The 24,980-nt window shown below is 42.7% G+C and overlaps 1 protein-coding gene across 6 annotated transcripts in view; it reads right to left on the bottom strand.

The window, feature by feature from the left end:
• Positions 1-24,980, bottom strand: part of LGR5 (leucine rich repeat containing G protein-coupled receptor 5) — a 136,846-nt gene that overhangs the window by 66,938 nt on the left and 44,928 nt on the right. For 5 of the 6 annotated variants that reach the window (XM_050934750.1, XM_050934754.1, XM_050934782.1 and 2 more), the window contains exon 2: positions 14,569-14,640. In XM_050934750.1, the coding sequence (XP_050790707.1) occupies positions 14,569-14,640 (72 nt within the window). Of the gene's footprint in view, positions 1-14,568; positions 14,641-15,779; positions 15,865-24,980 lie in introns of those variants that run through there. The other variant, XM_050934764.1, reaches the window with a different exon arrangement.

Here is a 24,980-nt window from a genome sequence, read left to right as displayed (position 1 = left end):
AGAAATCACATGTTCTGGATAGTAGTACTGACCGAATACCCAAAGTCAGACTCGTGCCAGTCCTGACTCAGCTGGGGCCACCTCCTACCTGCATCCTCAGATGAGTCCCTCCTGCCTGAGGCAGAGGGGAGTGGGGAAAAGCAGCAAATAATGGAGGGTTGGGAGAGGAATGAACAAGGGGTGGGGCCTTGAAGGAAGAGGTGGGGAAGGAGTGGGGTGTTTGGGGGGTTTCTGGCATTCCTGTAGGAGTGTCCAGTTTTTAAATATTACAAAATTGGCAACTCCTACTTCTAGAAACAGTTTACAAGCTAATATTTGAAACTACACTTTTGCATACGGACAGGGAGAATATTGCTGCAGCACTAAAAAGTTGAAAAAAACCTGGAATTCCAAGCTGTTTCCCTAAAACATCCAAATTATTACTTGCATCTCTCATTATTTTCTCTTTCTTACATTCTTGTTCTCTTTTCTTTTGTTATGCTACAGGTGCACAGCAGTACTAGAGTTAATTCTGTGGAATGCTATTTTAATTAACATTCAAACAACAGTGGCTTGTCAGTGTAGACTACTCCTGGAATAGTATGAGCCATTCTGATTTAGTCAGGCACTTGCTCCATTGTTTCTCTTTTTGTTCCCCGGCTTGTCATTGTCAATACAGTAGCCGAAAGGGCAGTTCTGGAGGTTGCCAGTCTGGCATGTCTATATGGAAGAATTTTTTTTATTGTTAAATTTTGGTGGTGTCACAGTGACACAGTATTTAGCATGTGCATCTTCAGTGGCATGATGCTGTTCTTCTAGGCCACTGTTGAACCTAGTCAGCAGGCATTCATTGACAACGTGCGTTATCGTCTGTGTTGTGCCGCAGCTGCACAAAGGGCTGTCACAGAGGCCCCACCAATACTGCTTGGCTGCACAGAGACCTTGCCTGGTCCAGAACCTGTTCAACAGGGACCATTGGCAACAGGGCAGGTCAAAAACAGGGGGGGCAGATTGTGGGGTGGCGATGAGGGACTGGTTGGGGATTATAACAAATATCCATTCCTCTCGCCAGAGTGTTTCCACTCGAACATCCTGGTGTGGCAGATGAGATCATAATGGGTGACGTGACAGCAAATGTGCAGCTGGTGGTTTAAAAATGTCATTGTGCAGCTGCAGGCTTGAGTTGGCATGTACTTTCTCCAGTAACTTGCCAGTGGCAACCTCTCATCTGATAGAAATGTAACTGTGTATCCACCAGTTTGGTGTGTGATGATGGACTCTATGCTGATGCACAGCAGAATACAGAATCATAGAATATTAGGATTGGAAGAGACCTCAGGAGGTCATCTAGTCCAATCCTCTGCTCAAAGCAGGACCAACACCAACTAAATCTCCCAGCCAGGGCTTTGTACTCTGCCACCAAATATGAGGTGGCAAGAGCCGACATTTGCAGAGTTGGAGCACGGGCACCCCATGATGAGCCTGCCAGGTTGCCAAGATTGTTACATATCTTAACTTTAGCTGCTGTCTTCTCCAGGTGGGTATGGTAACTCAGTGTGCAGTCTAAGCTCACACCTAGATAGACCGGTTCTACTTCATGCTTCACCTTCTGAGCATTGGGATAAACATTCAGTTCTCAGGTTGAGCTAGCATGATGAAGATGGAACAAACTGGAGACTGTTTTTATGATGCTTGGCTGGAAGCGCCAAGTCTTACAGTAATCAGCTAACTTCACCATGTCCTGGTTTAAAGTGGCATCAAGCTCATGAAACATCCATGACACAGTGGAAAAATACAATAGTAGGTTAGTTCTAGAATCATTAGGCCATCTTGATAGATTATGTGAATAGGAGTTAATATTTGCTTTTGTAGCTTTCATAATTATACTTTGATTGCACAATGTGAATCTTCATCTTACAGTTCATTATGAATAATGACTAGCGCATTCATTTCTAGTGAGTCAGATTCAGTGCATGCATAAAAACTACCAAAAAAAAAATCTACCTCAATTTCTGCCAATTAGTCCACATTATTATTTTAGCCAATACCTCTCTACTACTTTTATTGAAGTATGGTTAATTTCAAAATGACTGTTGTGCTCTTCTGGGCAAGGACTTTTAGTGCCTCTTTGTCTGTATTAAAACAAGGTTGTGGAGACATTGCCCTGTGTTATCAACAAAGTCTGTCTTATGGAATTTACGATGTGTCATTGGCTGTTTGCCTCCCTGGTGGCAGATATGTCTCATCAATAAACATTACAAATTAAACACAACAGTATATTCTAAACTGTTCACATCTTGCTATGTAGGGTTATTAAAAGTGAAATAAAAATTCCCAGACTACAAGGAGCAGAGCATGTGATCATACATGCAGTGTTACAGCTGTATATGAGACAATAAGTTATTTGCAATGAAAATTACTGAGAAACATATAGGCTGATGGAAATTACTTACGCTGCTGTAAAGCGGGAGTAAGTCCATTGAAATCAGTGCTGTAAAAGCTGTAAAACTGACACACATGGGAGATCAGAACCAGAACAATATGATGAGACCTGTAGACTATATTTGTTCATTTTTTCTCTTTTTGCCTAGCATATTGATTGCAGGTTTTTTACACGTATGCCTGTAGTGTTTATGTCTTCACAGATTCATATTGTGGGAAAGGTCTTTGGCATTTAGGGGTTTGTCCAAAGCTCACTGAAGTAAATGAAAAATAGACAGGGGTTATGTGCACTGTACTTTTATCTGCCAGATAGTCCCAGACGTCTAATAATACAGACCTTCTTTTGGTATAGCTGGACAATTACCGCCCTGCACTGAAAGCACGGGGGCTGCTGTCCAGGCTTGCTGGAGGAAGGCAGTAGTGCTTTATGCCAGGGACGGGGAACAAGGTCAGAAATTGCTGCAAAAAGGTGGTGTTGGTCAGGTTTGCAGCACTGACTCTCCACCTTGGAATGTAAGGATGGGAGGCTTTAAAGGTGAAAGCTCTGGCATTGGAAACCCCATTCTGCACGCAGCAGGCAAGGCAGCATCCACCCTCCTTACCCCTGAAGTATGATTAGCAGGTGGGGTTTGAACTTGCTGTGGGCATTATGCTAGTCACTTCTTTATAGGGGGGATGAGAAGGAATTTTTCCCCTCACCACCATATTGGCTTCGGTTGAGTGTTTTTTTTCCATCTTCCCCACAGTGGATGTTAGGGAACACATATTACAGTGAGCACAAAAGGTGTAGTAGTCTATATGTCACACCTTATTTGGTAAGTGTGGGGCAGATGCCTCCATAGGGAAGGCATCTAGTGACCAGATAAATAGCCTTATAAAGGACTTAAAAAGGAGGTGCTGATTAATGGGACGTAACTGTCATAAACAGTGTTAAGGGTTAATGTCTCTTATACCCGTAAAGGGTTACAAGCAGGAAACTGGACACCTGACCAGAAGACCAATCAGAAGACAAGATACTTTTAAATTCGAGTGGAGGGAAGTTTGGGTGTGAGTTCTTTGTTCTTCTCTCAGGGGGTCTGAGAGAGACCAGACATTACTACAGGCTCTCTAAGTTTCTTTTCAAATAGAAGGTAAAAACCAGGCGGTTTAGGCTTTTTAATTGTTTTACACTATTTGCAATTTGTGGATCTGGCTGGTTAACTTTTACATGTGTAGTTGCTGGGAATATTTTGATTTGTATTGGTTCTGGGGGGAAGGTCTCTTTCTGGTGTCTGTAAGCTATAGGACCCTGTAATAGTTACATCTTGAAGTTACAGAGATAATTCTTTACTTTTTCCTTTCTTTTATTAAAAGATTTCTTTTTAGAGAACCTGATTGTTTTCTCCGTTTCCCTTGTTTTATCCCAGGGGATTGGGATAACTCACCAGGATGGGTGGGGAGATGGGAGGGGGAGAGATAAAATCTCTGTTTTCCTTGAATCGGTTTGCCTCTTTGTGGAAGGGAAGGGAGATGCTTCTCTGTATGGTGATTTAAGAGGTTAGATCAGTATCTCAGGATAGCCCAGGGAGGGAAGTTCTGAGAGGGGGAAGGTGGGGGGATGGTTTATTTCTCCTTGTTTTAAGAACCCAAGGGATCTGTGTTCTTGTGGTCCCCAGGGAAGGTTGGGGAGGTCAGAGTGCCCCAAAACACTATATTTTTGGGTGGTGGCAGCCTATCAGATCTAAGTTGGTAATTAAGCTTAGGGAAATTCATGCTAGTATCTCATTTTCTGAATTCTAAGGTTCAGATCTGAGAAAGAATGCTATGACAGTAACGGTGTGGGGCTTGGGACTCATACCATTGGAACAGTAGGGAGCCAGCCCCCCTTTCTTATAGCCCAACTTACCCCTCCTACGAGGGGGACGAGGATGCTAAGGTCCTAGCAATGGATTTGCTGCAAGGACCTGGATGGAAAAAGAGCTGGTAAAAGCCCCCCAGGTAATCATGGAATAAACATGGGGTTACCTGCAGTGTACACTCTTATCTGCCGGGTAGTCTCAGACCATCTAATAATAAAGTTGCAGCCTGATTAAATCCAGATCAAGTGTCTCCTGTCTGTCTTTCGGTACAGCTGGACAATGATGCTTTCCAGTTATTTAAATACAAGTAATACTCAGTAGTGCCCACAATGGGCTTGGTACTCTAACAGCAAGGGAGGGAAGCAGTATGGTGTAGTACAGCAGGCCCTACACTAGTAGTTAGGAGACCTGGGTTCTGTTCTTGGATCTGCTAGTAAGTTTTTTTTCCTTCTTCCAAGAAGGATGTTGATAAATTGAGAGAGTTCTCTGGAGAGCCACAAGAATAATTAAAGTGTTAGGAAACTTGCCTCTTAATGATAGATTCAAGGAGCTCAATCTATTTAGTTTAACAAAGAGAAGGTTAAGGGGCGACTTGATTGCACTCTGTAAGTACCTACATGGAGAACAAATATTTAATAATGGGCTTTTCAGTCTAGCAGAGAGAGTTATAACACAATCCAATGGCTGAAAGTTGAAGCTGTACAAATTCAGACTGGAAATAAGGCGTACATTTTTAACGGTGAGAGTAATTAACCATTGGAACAATTTACTAAGGGTCGTCATGGGTTCTCCATCACTGACAATTTTAAAGTCAAGATTGGATATTTTTCTAAGAGATCCGCTCTCGGAATTATCTTGGGGAAGTTCTAAGGCCTGTGCTATGCAGCAGGTCAGACTAGATGATCACAGTGGTCCCTTCTGGTCCTGGAATCTATGATTTTATGAAAAATTCAGCATATCTGTCCCTACCCCAAAGAGTTTCTAATCCAGATTTTCAAAGGTATAAGGGTCAGGTAGGTGCCTAACTCCCACTCAAAGCCAATGGGAATTGGGCATCTAACTCCCATTTATACCTTTGAAAATCTCTCCCTCAAAAGACAAAACAAACAGAATGACAGAAGAGAGGAAAGGGGAACAATCAATCAACAAGATGAACAAGTGGTGACTGGTCATGTCCTTAGAATTTAGGGTGTAATTTTTTTCGTTTACACAAAGGTCCCTTTGCACCACTCTGACAGTGTGAAGGGGCCTTAAAGTAAATGAGAAGCAGGGTCCACATATGTTCCTGATTTTGTATTGCATTTATGTAATTTTGTATTTCATTACAATAACACAATATGTTTTTAAAGGCATTTGTGCCTGAAATCTTATGCTTTTCATTGTACATTTTGACTATCATGAAGACAAAATGTCTCAAAGCACACACAAACGTCACACACTAAATTCTTCAGTAATAGCTGTAATAATACAGTGGGCAACTTGAAAAATTTCAGAGATGACGGTAAGCCTCTTCAAGTTTTTTTTTTTTAAAGTAATACAGGCTTCAATAAATCACTTTGCACCTGCATGCAGGTTAGAATTAAATGTAAGGTGCCTTTGTCATGTAATTTTGAAAATAGATGTTATTTGAAACTGTCTTACTCTGAAATCATTTTGTAAAAAACAAAAAAACCAAAAAAAAAAAACCCAAAAAACATCCCCTTGGGGTTTGTTTCCCCCGCCCCTGCCTGTTGTTTTGGTAAAAGCACCTGCCTTAAGTTGTACAATAATAGCAGTGTACTAAAAATCAAATGGACTTTTGTCTGTCGGCAGCCTACTTTGCTTAGGAAGAACAATTTTTTCAGTATATGAAAGGAAACTAGATATGTCTCATTTAACAGTGTTCTATCTAGTTCTGCCATCACTACAGGCTTTCTTCCTTAGTCTTTATAGAGACATTCATTCAGCAAATAAAATAATTTCAGGAAGCATTTTGAAGTTTTGCTCACAATGTCCATATTTACATACAGTTGTCCATTTTATCCCTTTAAGACACCTGCCTAGGTGGTGATGAACCTAAAATTTCATGTTTTGGCCTAGCAACAGATATAATGTTCATACCTTTTTTACATCTTAAGGTAATGTATTGATACATTTATACTAATAGACATTCTAGAACAAATTTTGCCTCAGTTTACATTCTGTGCAACCCCACTGAGATCAGTAAGTGGGTCTCAGGATACGTCTATGCTACAAGTTTGAGGTGTGATTCCCAGTTTGCATACACATACTTGTGGTAACTTGATAGGAGTGAGTGCAAATATAAATACTAGCATAGATGCAATGTTCGTCCATCGTTGTCGATGAAGGCCTCAACAACTCATTTGTTCGATGACCGGGCTCTGTGCATCCGAAGATGACTGATCAGTCCGATTCAGCCGTGGAATGTCCTGTCATGCATCGGGCAGACATGTGATGGCACTGTCGATGATGTGCGGGCAGCTCTGGACTTGCGCAGCTCACGCTATCTTTCAGCCTCAGCAGTATGCCTCGCCTCAGAGGTATTACTGCCTGTGTGAATGAGGCTGAGTCATGCTGGATGGTTCAGTGTGAGGGTTTCCCATGTGACGGTGTTGATCTCGAGGGACTTCAGAGAGGTCTTCAGCGTGTCCTTGAACCACTTCTTTTGTCCTTCATGGGAGCGCTTTCCCTGGGTGAGTTCTCCGTAGAAGAATGTGCTTAGGAATGCGCTCATCTGACATTCTCACGACATGTCTGGCCCATCTGGTCTGGGCTCTCATCAGCAGTGTGTGAACTGACGGCAGACTGGCTCTGGTAAGGACTTCAGCACCGGGCACTTTGTCCTACCATCTGATTTTTAGAAGCTTTTGCAGACAGGAAATGTTGAAGTGATTGAGCCTTCGTGCATGACTCCGATAGACAGTCCACGTCTTGCAGGCATACAGCAGAGCTGGAAGCACCGCTGCTCGGTAGACCTTCAGCTTCGTTGGTAGGCTGATCCCTCGACGTTCCCAGACATTGGAGCGCAATCGGCCAAATGCAGAGCTGGCTTTAGTAATTCTGCAGTTTACTTCATCATCGATTTGACACTGCTCGGGAAAGGGTACTGCCCAGGTACGTGAAGTGGTCCACTGCCTGAAGTCTCTGTCCATTTACAGTGATGGATGGTTCTGAGTATGGAGCGTGGGGAGCTGGCTAGTGCATGACCTCAGTTTTCTTGATGTTAATGGTGAGACCGAAGTTGTTGCATGCAGATGAAAACTTGTCCATACTGGCTTGCATTTCTGGCTCTGTACTAGAATTCAGAGCACAATCATCGGCAAAGAGAAAGTCTCGAAGTACAGTTTCCTTCACCTTGGTGGTGGCACGCAGTCGCCTCAGATTGAATAGTTTCCCGTCAGTTCTGTACTTCAGGCCTACTCCTTCAGTGCAGTGTTGAAAGGCATCAGTCAGAGTGGCAGAGAATATCATGCTGAACAAAATGGGTGCTAAAACACACCCTTGCTTGACGCCGTTGGTGACTGGGAAGGCCTCAGATGTTTCACCGTCATCCAGGACATGAGCCACCATACCGTGATGAAATTGATGTACCATTTGTTTGAATCTGTCTGGACAGCCGAATTTCGACATGATCCTCCACAGGCTCTGGAGACTGACAGAGTCAAACGCTTTTGTGAGGTCCACAAAAGTTGTGTAGAGTTCACGATTCTGCTTTTGACATTTCTCCTGTAGTTGACATGCAGCGAAGATCATGTCAATAGTCCCACATCCCTTGTGGAAGCTTCACTGTGATTCTGGCAGTAAGCCCTGCTCCAAGTGAGTGATCAATCGGTTCAACAGAACCCATGCAAGAACCTTCCCCGCTGTAGAGAGCAGTGAGATTCCATGGTGATTGTCGCATACCTGGCGATTGCCCTTCCTCTTATAGAGGTGCACGATGGACGCGTCTCTAAATTCCTGTGGAATGGATCCCTGCTTCCAGAAGGACTGAAACAGCTCAGTGAGTTTCCATAGCAGCACGGGTGCACCGACTTTGTACACCTCTGCTGGTATGGCATCTGACCCTGGGGCTTTGCCACTTGACAGCTAGTTGATGGCTTTCTTCACTTCATCCTCTTCTGGTGAAGCATCCATGGAGTCATTAACTGCAACCTGGGGCATCTTGTCAATGGCCTCATCATTGATGACTGAGGGGCAGTTGAGAACTGCTTCAAAATGTTCAGCCCATCTCTGGAGAATCTGCGTCTTCTCTGTAAGAAGCACAGTGCCATCAGCTATGCAGGGGTGTATGGGGTTGTCAGGGAGGGGTAGTACCTCTGATGGGGGAGCAGTCGCACTCCTAGCAGCAGCTCATCCACTTTGGTCCCCACTTGACACCCAGTTCTCACCTGTGGCTCCAAGTAGCTGTCAGCATGCGACAGTGGCCACACCCCAGAAACCATCTCGACTGGCAGGCTAAACCAGGTGAGGGCAGCTGATGAGTCTGAGACCCTCAGTGAGTTAGGGCCTGTCTACCCATTGCATGCAAAGGCTGGATCCAGCTGACTGAGGAAACCTGGTTCAACGGTCAGGAAGGCGGTGACAGCAAGCTTTGTGGAACGCTCAAAAGCATGACAAGACATGTAGGCGTCCTGGTCATCCACTGCGCCCTGCCCTAGCTCCAGCCATCTCGACTCTTGTCCAGCCACTGGATACAGATAGGAACTGGGAAGAGAGAGTGAGGTTGACGTCGCGCAACTCTCCCTCACTTTAATCCAATTCACATGCAAGTCTCGACATCATATCATATCTCATCATATCAAGTCCTGTGGCGATGGGCGAGCGACGAAGCAGTAGGTGTGGATACACTGGGAGCTGTAGCCGCAGACCTGCACACAGGCGGCTCAGGTATAATGGTCGTTCCTCACTGACCGAAGCAGCAGTGGAGCTCGGCGCCTTCTTGAGTGACTGAGCAGCCCTATTCAGGATTGCACTGCTCACCTCCGTAGGAGGAGGAGGGGGCTAGAAAAGGTGCCCTAAACATTGCCTGCTTCTGATCACCAATACGGTCTTCCACCTCCCTACCCATAACAGGACTTTGTGGATGCATCCCCGTTCCAAGCACTGGCATCTGATTGACCTTATCATCAGGAGAAGGGACAGACAAGATGTCAAGGTTACAAAAGCTATGTGCGGCGCTGACTGTTGGACGGATCACAGGCCCATAGTATCCAAAATGAAGCTCCGTATCATGCCGAAGAGACGACCACAAGGCTGTAAGGCTCTCAAAAGGATCAACGTGTCAAAGCTGAAGAACAGCCGCATCACTGTAAATCTAGCGGAAGACCCAGGAATGAGCTTGCTGATCTTCGTATTGAGGATGACACCGAGAAAGACTAGGAGCGATTCCGCAACACTGTCCATACAGCTGCATCAAAGGTATTGGGCCCTCCACATGCAGGCGGCAAGACTGGTTTGATGAAAATGATGCAGAAATCCAGGCCTTACTTGCTGAGAAGCACCGCCTGCATCGTGCATATCAGAACGACCCATCCTCAGCGGCAAAGACGACCGCCTTTATCAACGCTCGCAGAACAGTACAGAACAGACTGTGCAAAATGCGGGACTTGTGGCTGAGCGCCAAAGCAGATGAAATACAGGCGTATGCGGACAGGAACAACTATAAGCAGTTCCATGAAGCCCTCAACACACTCTATGGTCCACAGTCTTCTGGGAGCTTTCCCCTCTTGAACTCTGATGGCACTGTGCCATCAGAGCACAAGCAGTAATGGTACAGCTTAGCTGTTCCGAGTACATACCCAGGTAATTCAGGTGGGTTTGTGCTTGGCATGGCTAAGCTGTGCCGCCACTGCCTCTGCTGCTGGGGCTACACTACTATTTGTACTCAGAATAGTTCTCATCGACTCAAGCTAGCATGAGTCTCGTCTACACAAGCAGGGAATCACCCTCCCCCAGATCATAGTGTAGACATAGGCTCAGTTCTATAGGTGTAAATCCACAGTGTTATTCTGAATTTACACTGGTGTATCTGACATCCGCCTCATACATTTAAGCAAAAAATTAGACCCAAACAGGCCCATTGTATGAGCAAAGAAATGAACCTTCTCATAACTCAGCTTTCTGGACAGCATTGTGCAGATCAGTTTTCAGAGAAAAACAATGCTTACAAACATTTTGGGGCACATTTCCCCTCCAGAATTTTCACACTTTAATCAATCAAAACTCCGGGTTAATGAAAGAACCAGTTATGTCCCTCAGGTCTGCACTGAAAGAAGATCTGCTCCTGCGGAGTTTCTAAGGGCTTGTCTATGCTTACTGGGGGACAGATGAGCAGCAACCAATGCATCGACGATCAGTTTAGTGGGTCTCGTGAAGACGCGCTAAATTGACTGCAGATCACTCTGTCAACTGCTGTACTCCACTGGATTGAGAAGAGTAGGGGGAGCTGACAGGAGAGCCTCTTCCGTCGATGTCGTGTAGTGTGACTCTGCAGGAAGTAGATCTAAATTACGTCTATTTGAGTTACACTAGTTACGCAGCTTAGATACAATTGCGCAGCTTAGATACAATATCCCCTGTAGTGTAGCCAAGGCCTAAGCTCTGCTTTACTGGAGAGTCAGGATCCAGCCCTGAGGGACAAGGTGAATAATTAATAATAGAGTGTACATTCATTCAGAGATCTTGGTTATGGTTCTAATACAGTTGGTTTAATTTTCTTATTGAACAAAATCTCAACATATTTTGGGGGGTGATGTGTGAGGCAGGATTGCTCAGAACAAGAAACATTGCAGAGTGGTATGTTGGGTACGTGACACACACACCCTACCTACCATAACCTTAGCTTGTTGCAGTTCCTTTCCCTCTTTTTATCCAACAGCACACAGCAGGCTCCTCCTCTGCTGTATCCCCTGTCTCTCTCTCTCTCACACACACACACACCCACCCACCCCTTTGGCACCTACAAAATGCTGCTGCTGCCTTCCCTACATCCTCATCTCTTTTTCTGCTTCCTGCCCCGCTGCAATACAGGACAGGCTCCAAAATTTTTCTCCTTTTATGTCCTTTCTCTGTGCAGACTCCTGCAATCCCAGCACACTGTAACTCTCCTAATGACCAATGTCCATTGCAGATATCCATACTGACACTTACGTAAAGAAGACCTCATTTGCTATCCCAGGCTGCAGATAAGAACTGCTTCTTTTTAATGCTATAAGGTCTACAGTAGCAGATGTCTCTCCTTTCTGCTTCACTTCCTATGTGATGGGCAGCAGGGCTCTATAAACATTCTTAGCTCTGTTTACAGGTTTCTCTAAAAAGACTCTTGTACTTATTTATTGAACAGTTGAAAGTGTTGAAAACAACACTTTTTAAGCATAGTGAATTCCTATACATAGTGTCTAATCAAAAGCCTGCTGAAGTCAATGGAAAGACACCTACTGACTTCAGTGAGCTTTGAATGAGGCTCATAATGAGGTATCCAGTATTAAAGTTTTCAATGCCAAATAAATAATAAGTAAATACATTTGATGACCTCAGTGCCACAGTAGTAGGGTTTCAAACAGTGTGGGGCTGTTATTGGGATATATTTTAATTTAATATAAATATTTAACTTTTTATAGCTTGGCTAAGAGAATCAGAAAATGATAATAGTATAAATAGCTGAACAGTGTTAGCAGCAAGGAGGAAGTAGAATTATTTAGTTTGGGACAAAGAGTAATAGTAAGAAATTAAGAAGGAAAATGTCAGAAAATTCTCCTGACAGTGAGTGAAATGCATTAATATTGCAGAATAATCTCCCAAAGAGTAATGGAAGCCCCAGTGTTCAGAGCACTGAAATTTAGACTGGAGTGGGAGATAAACTAGATGAGCTAATATGCCATTTACGTGTCTAACTTCTTTGATTCAATATCCTTCATGCTGAATTGTCTTCTTAACCAGATATGTTACAAGATGTTACTTATTTTTATAACATGTTACTGTGACAATCATGCAAGAGACTAGTTTTGCAAAGGATCCCTGAGAATTTTGATGTCCCAATGCTAATGAAAACTCGGGATATCTCAGAGGCAGTGTGCTTGGCCTCAGAGAAAAGGATAACAACTATGCCCCATATGCAGGGGTGGCTCCAGGCACCAGCACGCCAAGCACATGCTTGGGGCAGCAAGCCATGGGGGACGCTCTGCCGGTCGCCGCGAGGGTGGCAGGCAGGTTGCCTTCGGTGGCATGCCTGTGGAGGGTCTGCTGGTCCCACAGCTTCGGCTGACCTCCTGCAGGCGTGCCGCTGAATCCGTGGGACCGGGGACCTCCCGTAGGCAAGCCGCCGAAGGCAGCCTGCCTGCCGTGCTTGGGGCGGCAAAATGCCTAGAGCCGCCCCTGCCCATATGTCCCTCCTACCTAACACTGGGATAGAACCACAACAGCAAATGGCAGAGAGGGAGGATGTATCAACACAAGAAAAAGAGAGGGCTCCAGAAAAACAAAGAGAATGGTCACCTTTCCACTGGAGTCGTATTCCTTGGCCTGTGATGGTATAAGTGAGTGAACACCCTAACCTGCTACATGGAGAGAATCAGCTTCTGTGTTTACAGGAAAACTAAAACATTTATTTCTGAGGGGTCTGGAAAAAAGGAAAGAGTTTGTGGCTGGGATGGTTAAGAGGGTTATGACAGTTTAGAGGAAGTTTGACAAACAGTAACTAAGACACAAAATCTAAAAACAGAGCTTTGGTGACACAACCCACCTCATATGTATTTGATGATATAATACTTTGCTGGTGACAGCACACATGTAGTGGCCACATTATAGTATCACAGTTGATTGTTACTTAAAACGGGCAATAAGTAGAAGGAGCAGATGAAACTGAAAAGACATACTTTGTTTCCATGCAAATGTTATTGGTAATAAAACAAAAAAGATAGAGGAGGGAAAAAAAGCAGGAATCTGTTTGTAAATGGAATAGTTTTCAAAGTGATTTACGAGGAGTCTTCTGTTCTTCTGAGCTTTAAGAGGGCAATTCCACTGACCATTAATGTGCACATTGTTTTGCTTTTTGAAATGCCAGCCTGAAGGATGAGGTGGCAGCATATAACTGGCCATTAGCGAGGACACTAATAGTTCTGAAGTAATATTCTAGCTTAATGGGGTCTGAAAATAGGGTTACTACTGTACATTTCCTTTACCTTTAAAATGAATTTTTCGTGTGGAGGTAACATCATAACTTCCCATTTGGATTTTGTGGTGTATTAGCAGTTAAAATCAGTGAAAAAGATGGGGCCCTGTCTTTAGGGGCTAATAAAGGAAGATGTCGGGGTAGTTAAGCACTTACCTAGACAAGTCGTGGAATCTCCACCATTGGAAGTTTTTAAGACTTAATACTTAGTCTTGCCTCAGTGCAGGGGATTGGACTAGATGGCCTGTCAAGGTCCTTTCCACTCCTATACTTCTATGTTTCATCAGGGGCCGAAGCCTAAATAGTTCCTTTAATCAACTTTTTAGAGAATTCCTGTAATTGCAAGTGTCAGCCTCTTCCCACAGGGCATATGGTACATTAGCCATTGATTCTCCATCACAGTATGAAATGAGAGGTTGACGATGACTTTTAAACGTAGATCATAATACCCAAGGACATTGCCACATCCAGGTCTCCTGCACACAGTGACTTTCACTTATGGTTAGTCATCATCACTTCCAATCCCACTCCTCCTTTGAAGCTGTGTTTGATTAGCTTGTTTTTGCATTGTACATTGCTTTTTTCTTTTACAAAAAGTACTGGATGGCATAACTCTAAGATCTTTGTAGGATTTGGTATTTTACAGTCAGCCTTGAAGGATGCTAAATTTAAGAGTAAGGCAACAGTAATTAAAAGTGATTAGGACAAGAAGCCTTGATGCTATGAAATGTTGACTCAATTGTTCTTGACATAGGCAGAACCAGGCAGCAGGTTTTGATTATAGCTTTACTTGCTATTTTAATAAACATGAACCAGTATTCAAACTTTTAATATCCTGCTGCTTAACTATTTCCAAAAAGCTATCCAGCTCTTTTACACAGCCCTTGTTTAAAATTTTTAATTTGTTTGGCTCTGTCTCTGCTTTGAGAAGTTGTAGCCTCATGGTAACTCTTTTATAAGTTCATTTCCAGAATCACAAGCAATTGGCTTTTTCAACTAAGTGTTTCCGCATGTGCCAAAAGTGTCAGAGCTGACAGCTTCCCTGCACTGTTTTATCTGGTTCCCACAGTACGTATGAGAGACAAACACAGGAATGTGTCTGGTGCTGATTATGCCCATCAAGGATACAATGATACTTACAGCTCTTCCAGGAAGCGGAGATTGTGCAGGGGGTTCGAGGGCAGCTTAGTGATGTTGTTCATACTGAGATCACTGTGGGGGAAAACAGACAGAGCCTTAGTATGGCATGCCACAAGTGTGGTATCCAGCTGCTCATTCCACACATTTTTAAGTAGTACATTAACAAAAATTAGTTCCTCTGCCATGACTGATGAATCATTATCTAGTTAGCATTTTAAACATTTTTCTTTCTTAAGAAGACAGTTTTGTCAAACAAAATATATGCTGTAGCCCATCCACTTTCCAAAGATTCAGGAATGTTTCATTATGCTCGATAAATAAGCTGGTGTGCTAAACAATCTTTTTAGTTGAAGTTACTTTAATAAACCATTATACCATATTACCATTTATTTGGAATAATAAAAGGAAAGGAAATACATTTGTTTTAAGACTGTAGCATATTCTTGAGTTACTAAAAGTAGAAAACTAAGCTGTACAAAACCAAGAAATCCGCATTTTTATTGACACTTCATGAATATGGAATATACTGCTTTTGTAATACAACGTGATGTACAGTGCTATTGATTTTGTCCTAAGTTACTTTAGGTATCTTGTAAAAATAAATATTTTGATTAAAAGAAATGGAATTAAAAATACATTCCTCTTTTACAGGTTCTCAAATTGCATTAAATAAGTGAAATGAACCATAAAACAAGGGCGTAATGTGATCCTGCTATGTAGCACACTTCCTTGTGGGGTTCCACAGTAGTTCCTGGCACAGGAAACCACTAGCCTTCTAAACTCTGGTCAGACCTCAATCAATTTCTGTTTTAGGCTAAGTTCCATGTAATTAAATTTTATTCTGTTTTTATTTGTATAGGTTTCTATCAGTCTTTCCCATACTTCTACCATATCATCGGAGTTGGCATACCACAAGAGTAAATGTAATAAAATAGATTGCATAACAAAATACAGTAGACAAGATAGGATGACATCCTAAAATAGGAATAGCATGGTTAAAATCAAAACATATTTCAGATCTGTATATTATACACAAGTATTTATGCTACCTATTAACCTCCAATTTTTAATAAGTTATTAAAAAGTGCCCCATTAGACTCTTTATATGATTTTTCAATGACTGACTTTTCTTTTCCAGCATCTGGGAGATCCTGAGATAAGCGAATGATCTGAATTTATGTATGTGGACATTTAAAATTCCTATTAATCACCCCCTGCTTCACATTATGGAATAAATGTTCTCAGCCATCAATCTTTAAAATTCAGTATTTGATCTTCTACTGTATTGATGTTTCCCTGAAAATGTACAATTGAAAAACATAGTTGGAGTACAGAATCAAAAATAACAGGGAACTGTGTTAATATTTCACAACCATTATCAAATCACTCATAGAAGTAGGCCTCTGTGTATTCTCTTTAAAATCAAAATGATTAATCAGGAAGCAGTTTAGTTATTAATTCACATTTTTACTGTAATATTTCATCACCTAATTCTTTCATGCCATTGGTAGCGGACTACCCTTTCATTTTGGCAAAGGAATAAAAGATTTTATTTTGGCAAAAGAACAAAAATATAGATGCTGAAATCCCATCAGCTGAGTGAATTATAGGTTAACGAATAATAAGGTACAAAGCATTATGTTAAGCAAAATCAGTTGGTGCATGCATTTTCTGCACAGGTCTTAATGGGATTTTGTAAATAAATATTCTTGCTCATATTTTATAATTTAAAAGCCAAATGCTGATGACACCTGAAAACAGGAGTAATGCATCCTGAAACAGGAGTGTTTATTGGGTATACTACAAAAACAGCTTTAATGTGAGCTCTGGCTCACACAGACCAAAGCTAGCTCTCTTGACTAACTGATTCCTCTTAATAGTAGGATTAATCTGCACAGCAGGGATGATACATGTACAGCCCCGAGGACCTTACCTATCCTAACTCCTAGGGTGCAGCTGGTAATACCTGTCACAAGCACCCTACAGACTGGCTCATCTGCAACATCTTAGAGGGTCAGAACATAGGCAACCAGCTTTCATTCCTTGCTCCTGCTGTGGACTGTGGACATCCACCAGAACAGTACAAGTCACTCTCAATATACACAAACTTTTAGAAATTTCTTTAAAACTACCAGTTAAATGAACATTTTATTCTCTCTTTCTGTGTATATACACACCACATTGCCTCTTCCCTCTTTTCTTAGCTTCTCTGTTTTTACAACATAACACAAAACAAAAATATTTGTCTGCAACAGGACCACAAAATGTTATCCATAAAATAAGTTTACCCATAGTTAACAGAACAACAGAAATGCATACCTCACGGGAGCACATTACTTACATACTTGCCCAATAAAGCCTTACATGGCCAATTTTTCAATAGCATGGAAGTGCTGGTGCACATCGAAGTCTAGGTCTTTACTGGCATATGCCATTACACATTTGCACCAGGCAGTTGTGTTTAGAAGCTGGTTACTCCTTTGGGCCACTTATACCACTTGTCCAGCCATGGTGGAAGTCAGATAGGAGGCAATGGATATGGTTTAATTAGGCCACAACTTTATTCACTTAAAATATCTGGGAGTATCTGGTGACAAATTGTACCCTGCAGGAGGTCATCATCATTTCCACATAATCTCCAACCTGGTCCCTGCCATCCCATTCCTGTAATCCCTACTGTCTTGCCCTTGTATGAGGCGAAAGAGGGCTCAGCTCCCCACTGCTCCAGATGTAGAAGCCCCAAGACCCCCTTTCTTAGCTCCTTTAAAAAGGCTGAAAAAAAAAAGAGGGGGTTGGCTCCCCGATGTACAGGATGTAGGAACCCAACCTCCCCTTATTCAGCTCCCTTACAGGATGCTTTTCTTCAAACCCTTTTCCAGTCCATTTTATCAGATAACCATATCCCTTCCATATCGAGTACCCATATTGGACATCCACCTCAAGTTTTAGAAACTAAGTTGAGACATTATAACCTAACCCTCCTGCCCACCCCACTGGGTCCCAGACTTACTGTGAAAAAATCTACCATGCCCAACACAGCTGTTAGGGAAAAATTCCTTCCCAGCCTCCAAGAAAAAGGGCAATTACCATAATGCCCACAGTTGTTCATGAGGGAACTTGGTCCTTTCGCAAATTTTGTGGGTGTTGCCAGCCCAATCCTGGTAAAAGAGGGCTTCTCTGGGGCTGCATGGGGTATAAATGCTCCCCTATTCTTCTAGTAAGCAGGAAGGGCCAGTGATCCACCCCTAAATTGAGCTCAGCTGCTTCCTGCCCTTCCTGTCCATCACTTTCCACTTCCTCCTCATCTCCCTGTTGTAAGGGATAGCCCTTAAAGGGGAAACAACTATTTTCCTCCAGCCAGCCGGACAAGGATCTCCATACATGAAGGCTGCAGTGAGAACATTTTGTGCATGCACCAGAGCCTCTACACACTAAAAATGTCCCATATAAAGTCGAATTAGCCTGTCTGCCATTTGGGCTAATTCCTGCCATTGTGTGTAGTGATTCAGCAAGACTGCACAACCCTTACTCTTACTGGTGAACACTTATGCATGAGAAAAGTCCCTGTGAAGTCAAAGGGACTACTTATATGAGTAACAGTTCCACAATTGGGCCTGTTGAGTTAACATAGGCAGCCACAGAAGGTCATATCAGCAATGCTGTAAACTCGTAGAGTTTGGGTAGTCAAACAGAAATTCTCAATAGTGCCCAAAGAGACCATGTCATAAACAGATAGCAAAGGGTTAATGTCTCTTTCACCTATAAAAGGGTTAACAAACAGTAACCTGAAACACCTGACCAGAGGACCAATCAGGACACAAGACTTTTTCAAATCTGGGTGGAGGGAAGTTTTGGGTGTGAGTCCTTTGTTCTTGGTCTGTTCTTTTTCTTGTCTCTGAGAGTGATCTTTCTATCTCCTGGCTTTCTAATCTTCAGTTTCCAAGTTGTAAGTACAAGGATTGTAAGACAATAGGTTTATATTGGTTTTTTTGTATTTACATGTGTGTAGTTGCTGGAATGTGTTAAATTGTATTCTTTTTGGATAAGGCTGTTTATTCATTTTTTTCCTTTAAGCAATTGACCCTGTATATTGTCACCTTAATACAGAGACCATTTTATGTCCTTTTTCATTCTTTTTATATAAAGCTTTCTTTTTAAGACCTGTTGGAGTTTTTCTTTAGTGGGGACTCCAGGGAATTGAGTCTGCAGCTCACCAGGGGATTGGTGGGAGGAAGAAGTCAGGGGGAAAAATCTCTTTGTGTTAGATTTACTAAGCCTGACTTTGCATACCCTCTGGGTGAGGGGGGGAGAGAGGTTAGATCTCTCGGTGCTTGTGTTTCAAGGACTTGAAGCATGGAGGGTGGAATCCCTTTGTTTAGATTCACGGAGCTTGCTTCTGTATATCTCTCCAGGAACCCAGGGAGGGAACACCTGGAGGGGAGGAGGGGGAAGGGAAATGGTTTATTCCGCTTTGTTGTGAGACTCAAGGAATCTGAGTCTTGGGGTCCCCCAGGGAAGGTTTTGGGGAGACCACAGTGAGCTAGGCACTGTATAATTCCTGGCTGGTGGCAGCAAGTACCAGGTCCAAGCTGGTAACTAAGCTTGGAGGTTTTCATGCTAACACCCATATTTTGGACGCTAAGGTCCAGATCTGGGAAGAAATGTTATGACAGACCAATAAAGGAGACTTCCAGTTAACCTGCCAGGCTTTGGATCATGTTCCAAGAGGGAACAGACTTCAGGACAAGGAGCATGTCTATCGGTTTAGATAACTGCATTCATGCTCCCTATCAGCACTAAGAGCTAGCTGGTAGACAGTGATCCTATGCATTGCTCCTATTGGGAAAAGTAGTAAAGAGTGTTTTGGATTGTCTTATGGAACTCTGGTCTACACTAGCAGGGTTCTTTTTTCAAAATGTGCATTTTCTGCCCCCTCCTCCTCCCAATCTCTGCTAGCTCTCTCTCTTCAGCACCAGGGCAGAATCTGACTCTTGCGTGAAGAGAAGAGGGAATGGAGGATGCTTGTAAAATAGTATTTTCAATGTCAGGATGAAACAAAACTTCAAATTAAAGGACCAAGTCCTCAAATGACTTCAACAAAGCTACAGATCTGGCCCAAAATCTATAGCATTTTCCAATTCACACACTGGAAACAAAATAACTAAAGCCACAAGCATTTCTGTTCAAATTTAATACGCTCTTGCTTGCCATAATGATAAATAAATCATATAAAAACACAGTTAAACTTACAATTATTAGAATCCCACAATCCTTTTAACATATTTTTACAATTGGGAAACATAATGCCATGTATTACCATTAAAATGCATGTGCAACTCCCTCTGATATCAGTGGAAATTCTGCCAAGAAAATAACTGCTGAAGGCAGTATATGGCTCATAATGTGAATAAATATAACATCAGACAAACATTTTTAAATTAATGCACCACTAAATTAGGCTAGAGTACTGCAACTGGCAAGAGGAAATTTGAGAGAGAGCAAGAAACAAACAAACAGCAGCAGCCCATCAGTCTGAATTCTTAAACCAGTTATCCAGGAGTTGACTAGGAATCATGTCAGGGAACAACAACATCTTTGCAGAAAATACAAAGATTTGCATGAATAATTGCAGAGGCAATGGTACTCATTGCAATGATATCTTTCTTAATTATACCCTGTGCCAGTCTGCCACCAGTGTAGTAATTAAATTACTTCTAAACACATCTGATTTGCTAGGTGTCCCTATAGGCATTGAGTAACATTTTCTGTAGGAAATCCTGCTGAATACCAAGGGCTAAATTTTCAAAAGGATAGCACCAGAAACCAAATTGTGGTGCAAGTTTGGGTATTTGAGCCTATAACTACCTGATTTGCACACGCAGCCTGGTAGCTGAGAGGCATGTGCTCAGATATGAACCCATTTTGCAACTACAAAGAGGGAGACTGAGCCTTAGCTCAGCTCAAAATAGACTGCAGAGAATAACCAGGTATGGTAGTCAAATCTTAGTCTAATTAATCTAAATTCAAGGGTTTCTTTCCCAGCAGGTGCACCTAAAGTATGAATACATTTTTCTCTTTGCTGATTTACAACATCGAGGGCTAAAGTTTTGAAGACTGTCAGCATTCAAAATGGGCACCAAATTTTCACATGCAATTTCTGTCACTGAACACTATCCAACGGGGTAACTGTATGCTCAGTCAGGATTATTTTGCATGCATTTTGTAATTCAACTGCACAAATAAATTTTTTAAAAGTTTAGTCACAAGTCTGTGATCGCATTCAAAGGCAAACTCCTTCACTGTTACTGCTTTCCAAACTTATGAATTTTCCTTCACTTTTAAAAACTTTTCAGAATTCTCCATATAGCCATCCAAGTATTTGAGAGAAAGGGAAATCCAAGTCCTTCCTTTGACTGCTCAGGGTATATCTATACTTTTGAGCTGGAGGTTTGATCCCTAGCTCAAGGAGCTATACTTGTGCCAACTTTCACCGAGCTAGAGCGTAAATACATCAATGCAAGTGACGGGAGGGACTATCTGCCCCAGCTACATGCCTGTCCAAGACCCTAGGCATTTACTCAGGCCAGCTAGCTCATCCCACCACACGTGCTGCCACAGCTACAGTCTTTTTTAGCACGCTAGCTTGATGAGAGCTAGTATGACTGCATCTACTCAAGCTGGAAATTACACCTTCCAACTCAAAGTTTAGGCATACCCTCTGTGTGTCAGTGTGCACACACACACAAACACTAAACTACATGATGCATGATGTGGTAAAAAGGTTTCATTAGCATATGTTTGGGATGGGCACAGTACTCACAAGTAGTGAAGTCATTAGTGAGTTATGAAAGTCATTCAAAATGAATGTGGATTAGAATGTTCCTAGTCTACCACACCATCACATTATTGTACATAGGCCACATACTTCACAGCAAAGTTATTCAAGGACTATTTGTGGTGTCCTTCTAAATCCAGAGTCTTAGCCATTATTATTAGGTATTTGTAATTACAGTAGAGTCTAGAGGGCCCAGTCAAAAACAGAGTCCCATTGTGCTAGGCACTACAGAAACACAGAGACATTCCTTGAGTTCAACTGAACGGCTCAGAAACTGAAGAAAACCTACTATACATTTATGTCATCTCTAACCATCATTCTTCTAGATATAAAAATGTCCTCTATTTTTTGCCATTTTCAAAGATAGAAGCAAGTGCCATGTATCTTACTAGGAAGTTGAGAACCTGCATATTCCATTGCTATAAAGTTTCCATTTCTAGCAGTGAAAGGCCCAGAGCTCTCATATGTAAGACTGGTCACTGCTCCAGCACTGAATATATAGGTGCTGAAACAAGGAGTGCTGGGGGTGCTGCTGCATCTCCTGGCTTGAAGGAGTTTCCATCATATACAGGGTTTACAGTTTGCTTCGATGGCTCTCAGCACCCCCACTATAAATATTGTTCCAGCGCCCCTGACAGAATATTACCCATTCTGCATTTCTGGCTAGTAATTAGGGCTGCAGGGAGAGGAATTCTCTTTGTGGAAGGTTATTTTTGAAAAACAATAGGTATTTCAGACTGCACCATAGAAATGGTCAACTTGTCTGTTTAACGAGTCCAGCAGATCTTGAGTTTTCACCAAATGGTGCCATACCTGCAAACACTGCAAGACCAGGTATAGTCCAGAAGCATGGATAAAAATAAAATATTTTTTTCCAGATTTCTTTATTTATTGTCCCGTTAGGCATAATGAAGAATCTCCAGTTACCATACTTAAAACAAGTCGTACCAGAGAATTTAACTTTTTTGCTGGAGTCTGGGAGTTTAACTAGCTTTCAACATATGCTAGAGAAGTCTTTAGCTGGAGGCCAAGCTAGTACTCTATTATTACCTGATATTACTGGGGACAATTAATTTCTTAAGATTGTATTTTAGAAAATCATTTACATCTATTAAACAAGGGCAAAAATCTATCCTGGGATATATGCATGGCTTCCACTGACTTTTGGAAAACTGTTCATCTGCCATTAGAATATATTTTTAAATGCAGAACATTACAATCTCTTTTTATTCATCACTAGGCTAGTCTAGAGAAACTCAGTATTACAGAGAAAATGCATTTAGCAACTTACCGATTTTTTACATTTATATCCTGAAAACTTTTAACAAGTTAAGCCAAAGCATAATTTATATAAATAGTCAAGAGGAAATACTGTTCTTGCTGTTAATTTTTTCCTTGGGCTTTCATTAGCTTAAGATAATGTACTAATGATTATTTTTATGGAAGTCTTTGAAAGATAAAACAGCCTCAGGACAAAACACTGACAAGAGACTGAATATAAACAAGATACAACCCGTTCTGAGTGACTAGGAACAGCTACCCAAGCAATCCACTCTCAGTTAAATTGGACATTGCCTTATACATGGTAACGATGTTTCCAAGATATTCCCACCTTTTGAACACAGTATTGCTGTACTTTTACTATGGGCAGACTACCTTAACAGCTACTTAATACTGTGATGGAGTACTTTAATTTCTCAAAATATGCTGGTCTTTAATGCAAATCCATCATCACAGATATTAAAAGTACGATTAAATATTGTTCCAAAATATTTATTTTTGGTTTGCCAACACTATGGTAATAATACTTAGCTCTTACACAGCACTTTTCATTCATTGACCTCAAAGGGCTTTAAAAGACAGGGTAAGTATAATTATCATCATTTTGCAGAAGGGGAAACTGAGGCACAGTGGCACCATGCAGGCAGGTTAAAGGCAGGGTAAGAGCAAAAGACAAGTCTTCTGTCACCCAGTCCACTGGAGCACATTGCCTGCCCTATCATATTACACTTCTACCCTGATATAATGTGACCCGATATAACACGAATTCGGATATAACGTGGTAAAGCAGCGCTCTGGGGGGCAGAGCTGTGCGCTCCAGCGGATCAGTGCATCAGTCTGTTTGGCTCTGACATGCTGCTCTGAGCAGTGTGTTAAGGGTGCTGGGCCGGGGCCAAGGGGTTGGATAAGGGGCACAGGGTCTCGGGGGGCAGTCAGGGGAGACGGAGCAGGGGAGAGTCACAGCCTGAGGAGGGGAGCTGCAGTGCAGGGGAATGTCACACAGGTTCCAGCCAGAGCCGAGAAATTGTGGAAGACTGGTCCATGCAGGGAAGTTGTGGATCCAGGGCAGGGAGAGGTGCCCGTCCTAGACGGTATCTTGTAGATACCCCTGTCCCAGCGCTGGAGGGCTCGGCACACAGCGGGTCCAATTGGCAGGCTGTGCCTTGTTCACAGCAGCACCAGGCAGGCTCTCTGGGTCCATAACGCGCCACACTACCTGCCCACAGTCAGAGGCTCCATGTGCCCCGGTGGGCAGCTAGCCGCAGCGTCCTTACCGGAGACAGGCGGCACAGGGCTCTGCAGAGGAGAAACGGGCTGAGCGCAGGCACACACCGGAGGAGTCATCCGCTGATGGCTCACCCTTCCTTGGCACCACATGGGCACGGGGCAGGGACCAGATGCACACGGGCACCTTGGGTGAGGCTGCCCGCCCTGCTCCCCCTCTCAGGCTCAGCGGCCACGCTGGGCTGGGAGCACTCTGCAGACAGGGCAGTGGCCGCTGGGCCAGTTCCCTCTGCCCTGCCCCTGCGGGGCTCGCCCCAGCTGATGTGGTAGAGCAGGTGTGAGCGCTTCCGTGCACCGGCTCCCCGGTGCAGCGCATAGCTCAGCATGGGAGTCTTGGGAGTGATTAGGGATGTGGAGGGGTTCTCAGTGGTCAGTCGGGGGAAGAAGTAGGTGGGGGTCAGATGGGGCGGGGCTATTTGCTGACTATTAATAATAGAGATGCTCAAGGTCAAAGCAAGTTCGATATAACACAGTTTCACCTATAACATGGTAAGATTTTTTGGCTCTCGAGGACTGCGTTATATCGGGGTAGAGGAGTATTACCAACAGGCATTTAGAATGCAACCTCTCATCATCAATGATAGAGAACTTGGTAACTGTCTTATAGATTATTGACATAAAACTAGCATAACTTTTATTTTAATTACCTCTTTACAGTGTCTTACAAAATGAGTATGCAAATAAGCAGTGATATTGCATTGCCAAATATTTAAGTACATAACCCCACAGAAGCATAGAAGCAGATCTGATCATATAAATAAGTGCTGTAAGAATTTTGTGACAATTAAATTATAGTACAGCTGACTTCACAGTACATCTGCAATGTTTACTGGGGTTCCATTGAAAATCTATGGTAAAAATGTGTTTTTCCACCAAAGGATTCAACCTTAGCATTTGGGAAAACCTTGTTCTAGAATTTAGCAGTTTTGCAGGGAGAAATATTTAAGTTTGAGATGCAGTACACATCTTGAATACATTGTCTACAGAGATTTTTAGAATAACTAGCAAATGG

Source organism: Gopherus flavomarginatus, chromosome 1 (assembly GCF_025201925.1).
Source record: "Gopherus flavomarginatus isolate rGopFla2 chromosome 1, rGopFla2.mat.asm, whole genome shotgun sequence".
Lineage (NCBI taxonomy): Eukaryota > Metazoa > Chordata > Testudines > Testudinidae > Gopherus > Gopherus flavomarginatus.
This window is presented reverse-complemented; position numbering and strand designations above follow the sequence as displayed.